We start from the raw sequence: 5,000 nt of genomic DNA on the forward strand, positions 1-5,000 counted from the left end.
AAATGCACATTCGGTGCCACTCAAATGAGGATATGGTTCCCTTTTTGGGTTTGGTTCCTTTCAAGGTTTCTTCTTTATACCATCTCAAGGAGTTTTTCCTTCACCACAGTCACCACTGGTTTACTCATCAGGGAAAAACAATTATAAGGAACAAAACTTATAGACAATAAACTTACACATACTTTTATATAACCTTTACAACGTCCATTGTAAAAAGAGCTATACCAATAAAATTGAATTAGATTAAAATTAAAAAAATGTTATTAGCACAACATGCTTGTGTTGCCTGCACGCTCATATATTCCAGTACAAGAACTGCTGCTGTGGTTCATTAACCAGCCTGCCATTTTTAATCTGAGAGTCTTTATCCGCCTGGATGCCTCACAAACAATGTTTCCTTTCATAGCTAGTTAGCGCTACTTTGCTACGTTTCTGACCTGAGGTGAAGGGCTCGACCTTCATTTTCGCTTTGAGGGAAATGTTCAGATCCCTGCTGATCCTAGAGTTCAGCTAATTTTAGTAAATTGATTTGAGGTAAACACAAAAGGTCACGTAAGGTTCATGTGACACTCTTTTGTTTTAGCTTGCTAGCACAAGGCTAGTCAGAGTGTAGAAACACACCTAATCCAGATCTCTGCTGAAAATGATGTTTTTTCTTCTCTTTATTAAAAAAAAAAAAAAAAAAAATCATTATTGTAATAAACCTTTTTTTTATATGTATTTTCCCATGTTAGTCAATGATACTGTTAGTATAATAAACCAGTTATATGGAATGATTTATGTTTGTAAGCTATTTATTTCTGTTAAGCTTCCTCGGGACAATGTCCATTGTTAAAAGTGCTATACTTATAAAATAGAAATAACATGCCAATTTACTTTAATTGTATTACCATATAGGTTTATCCCTACTGAGTGAGCCTGTGGTGGAGGAAAAACTCCCTGAGACTTAATGAGGGAGAAACCTTGCGAGGAACCAGACCCTAAAGGAAAACCTCATCCAGGTGGTCCATTCTTTACAGTTCTATCATTGTTGAGGTGTTCAGTGATTAACACTTGAGTGTAGATTTTAAATTAATCCATTTTCATGGTATTTAGCCCTCTACACTAATATCATGTATATAGTGAATAATATATATACTGATATATAATATGATAATATAATTGTCAGGTGGTTCATGTGGAGAACATCCTCAGAGAAAGAGAACTAAACACAATTTTTTTTAAATATTTTGTTTTATATTATTTGTATATTGTAACATAGTTTCTGTAAAGAAACTTGAATCAGTCATTTAAATGTTTATTTTCTTTTGATTTTATTGAAGATTTCTTTGTACTGTTCTCTTTTAGGATTAAAATTGACCACACTTTGTTTGGCATACAGAAATTAATTAAAACATGTAAACAAATTCACAACTTTGTCAAAATTTCCTAAATATAATGAAACGTGAATACATTCATATAAATATATATAAATCTTACCATGTTTCCTTTGGGACCATGAGGACCGTCGACACCAGCTACACCCTGTGGAGAAACGTTATCAGATTAGCACTAAACAATTAAAAAACGAGTGCCTAGTGATCTAAAATGTGTAAAAAAAAGAAATATACTGACAGGCTGTCCGGGAGGACCTATAGAACCTCGGGGACCAGGCAGGCCTCGGGGACCCTGAGAGAAAAAACATGACAGTTTATGATTACTGTCTCAGATTTTCCAAAAATACAACAATAATGCATCGGTTAAAAAATTATGTGGGGTTTTGAGGCTGTCATTTTGCAAATTATTTACTTTGATGGCATTTTGGCCGACGCATTTATCCAGAGCGACTTACAATTTTCTCATATATAAAACTGGGCAGTTAAGAGCTAAGGGCCTTGCTAAAGGGCCCAGCATTGGTCTTAACCACTGAACTACCACAAAACCCTGAAAAAAACTCTTATGTAGGTACCCTCAAGGTGGAGCCCCAAACACAACCTGGATTATCATGAATTCTTTATTGAGAGGAATGGCTTTGTGAGTTTCTCCACTTTCCAATCAGCTCAGCACAACCACTTGCTGCATTCTTTCAAGAATTTAAGGGGTCATCAAGTGGTAAAATAGGTGTCAATAGGTGACCTGAACTATAACCTGGAAATGGTACTGTAGTAGTAGCTGAGCTCCAGTTCATTTGAGGCTAGCAACAGCAAGCTAGATGGTCTAACTGTGAGGTTATGACATGAAGTACCAACCAATCAAGAAGTCTGGTGTTTAGCAAGAATTTGAGGAACTCAGCCTAGGAATGAAATGCACTATGAGTGTAAATAAAATTTTGAAGGACACGCCCACTATTGCGACCCTCCACCTACATTTTACATTTGAAAATTTGGTTCACCCACTTATTAAGAACAATATGATTTAGGTAGCGATACACCTGAGAAGCTAAGAGCTGAAGGGGCTTTCTCAAGCACAAAGCGGTGCTGGCTTGGGGGTGCTTACAACGTAAAGTTCAACATCTAAGCTACCACTTGCCACTTTAACGTCTGTACAGGTCCAGTCCATGTCTATATCACAAACTTACGCTGTCTCCGGCTAACCCTCGTGGTCCAATCTCTCCATCCTCTCCCTAAAAATGAGTAAAGTCAGGGGTTAATATTTAAATCAAAGAGTACGCTATGAAGTTTGCAATAGAAAAAACAACACTTACTCTAGGTCCATCCTCTCCTGGAGCTCCATGGGGTCCTGGGGGACCAGTGTCTCCCTGACAACAAGAAAAGAAATAGGTGCTTGATTCACTTTAATTTCTTCTTAGCCATGAGTGTGATGCATGAGTGAACATTTCAGGACAGATATTTTTGTATACACAAATGCCCAAGCTGTTGTATTCTTTCTGAATGACCGTAAGCCCGGTTTCCTCGTCTTTCTGCCAGTGGATTTTCCTCAGAAAACTAGGGTTTCCAATGCCATTAAAACAATGTAGCACAATCCATCACATTGACACATCATTCATTACCACTAACGGGCTCACGGATTATAATGAGATGTGAACATATTTCATAATCAAGAACACCTAAATGTTTACGACCCATTATTACTGATCCATGTAGCCCTGCTGCTGAGCTTGTAATGGTAGGTGGGGACTTAAAGTGCTTTCATCTCGCACTGTACATTAAATAAGAGACTGCAGTTGTACAAATATTGTATAGGCATTCAGCGCCAACTAGTGGACAGAACGTTCCTGATGCATTCCATAATAAAACAAAACAAACTGTCAAGAATGCTGTAATATTGCAAACAATGTAATGTAACAATAGAATTACATTCTTTTGATGTAGTGGTGATTTATTGTAAGATGGTGGAATGTAGAGTAACAGACATTTGAAAATGTAACCAACAGTATGATGCTTTAAAATAAAAATAGCAATGTATCTTGATAACGTTATCTAATATCGGATAAATGGGTTAATGGGGCTACAATGTTAAATAAGGTATGGGGTAATGGGGCTACAATGTACATAGGATATGGGGTATTGGGGCTACAATGTACATAAGGTATGAGGTAATGGAGCTACAATGCAATATAGGGTATGGGTTAATGGGGCTACAATGTAACATAAGGTATGGGGTAATGGGGCTACAATGTAATATAGAGTATGGGTAATAGGGCTACAATGTAATATAGGGTATGGGGTAACGGGCTACAATGCAACATAAGGTATAGGATAATGGGGCTACAATGTAATACAGGGTATGGGATAATGGGGCTACAATGTAATATAGGGTATGGGGTAATGGGGCTACAATGTAATATAGGGTATGGGGCAATGGGGCTACAATGTAATATAGGGTATGGGGTAATGGTGCTACAATGTACATAAGGTATAGGGTAATGGGGCTACAATGCAACATAGGGTATGGGTTAATGGGGCTACAATGTAATATAGGGTATGAGGTAATGGGGCTACAATGTGATATAGGGTATGGGGTAATGGGGCTACAATGTAATATAGGGTATGAGGTAATGGGGCTACAATGTGATATAGGGTATGGGGTAATGGGGCTACAATGTAATATAGGGTAGGGGGTAATGGGGCTACAATGTAATATAGGGTATGGGTAATGGGGCTACAATGTAATATAGGGTATGGGGTAATGGGGCTACAATGTGATATAGGGTATGGGGTAATGGGGCTACAATGTGATATAGGGTATGGGGTAATGGGGCTACAATGTAATATAGGGTAGGGGGTAATGGGGCTACAATGTAATATAGGGTATGGGTAATGGGGCTACAATGTAATATAGGGTATGGGGTAACGGGGCTACAATGCAACATAAGGTATAGGATAATGGGGCTACAATGTAATATAGGGTATGGGGTAATGGGGCTACAATGTAATATAGGGTATGGGGTAATGGAGCTACAATGTAATATAGGGTATGGGGCAATGGGGCTACAATGTAATATAGGGTATGGGGTAATGGGGCTACAATGTAATATAGGGTATGGGGTAATGGAGCTACAATGTAATATAGGGTATGGGGCAATGGGGCTACAATGTAATATAGGGTATGGGGTAATGGGGCTACAATGTAATATAGGGTATGGGGTAATGGGGCTACAATGTAATATAGGGTATGGGGTAATGGGGCTACAATGTAATATAGGGTATAGGGTAATGGAGCTACAATGTAATATAGGGTATGGGGCAATGGGGCTACAATGTGATATAAGGTATAGGGTAATGGAGCTACAATGTAATATAGGGTATGGGGTAATGGTGCTACAATGTACATAAGGTATAGGGTAATGGGGCTACAATGTAATATAGGGTATGGGGTAATGGTGCTACAATGTACATAAGGTATAGGGTAATGGGGCTACAATGTAATATAGGGTATGGGGTAATGGGGCTACAATGTACATAAGGTATAGGGTAATGGGGCTACAATGTAATATAGGGTATGGGGTAATGGGGCTACAATGTACATAAGGTATAGGGTAATGGGGCTACAATGTAATA

General features: G+C 38.3%; 1 protein-coding gene across 1 annotated transcript in view; it reads right to left on the bottom strand.

The window, feature by feature from the left end:
- col11a1a (collagen, type XI, alpha 1a) overlaps positions 1-5,000 on the bottom strand; it is a 97,465-nt gene that overhangs the window by 45,189 nt on the left and 47,276 nt on the right. Inside the window, exons 19-22 of the mRNA XM_083549677.1 lie at positions 2,684-2,737; positions 2,558-2,602; positions 1,615-1,668; positions 1,480-1,524 (exon numbers count right to left, since the gene is read on the bottom strand). Of these exons, the coding sequence (XP_083405803.1) occupies positions 1,480-1,524; positions 1,615-1,668; positions 2,558-2,602; positions 2,684-2,737 (198 nt within the window). The remainder of the gene's footprint in view (positions 1-1,479; positions 1,525-1,614; positions 1,669-2,557; positions 2,603-2,683; positions 2,738-5,000) is intronic.

The sequence above is a fragment of the Silurus aristotelis genome, assembly GCF_946808225.1.
Source record: "Silurus aristotelis genome assembly, chromosome: 1".
NCBI classification, from domain to species: Eukaryota; Metazoa; Chordata; class Actinopteri; order Siluriformes; family Siluridae; genus Silurus; species Silurus aristotelis.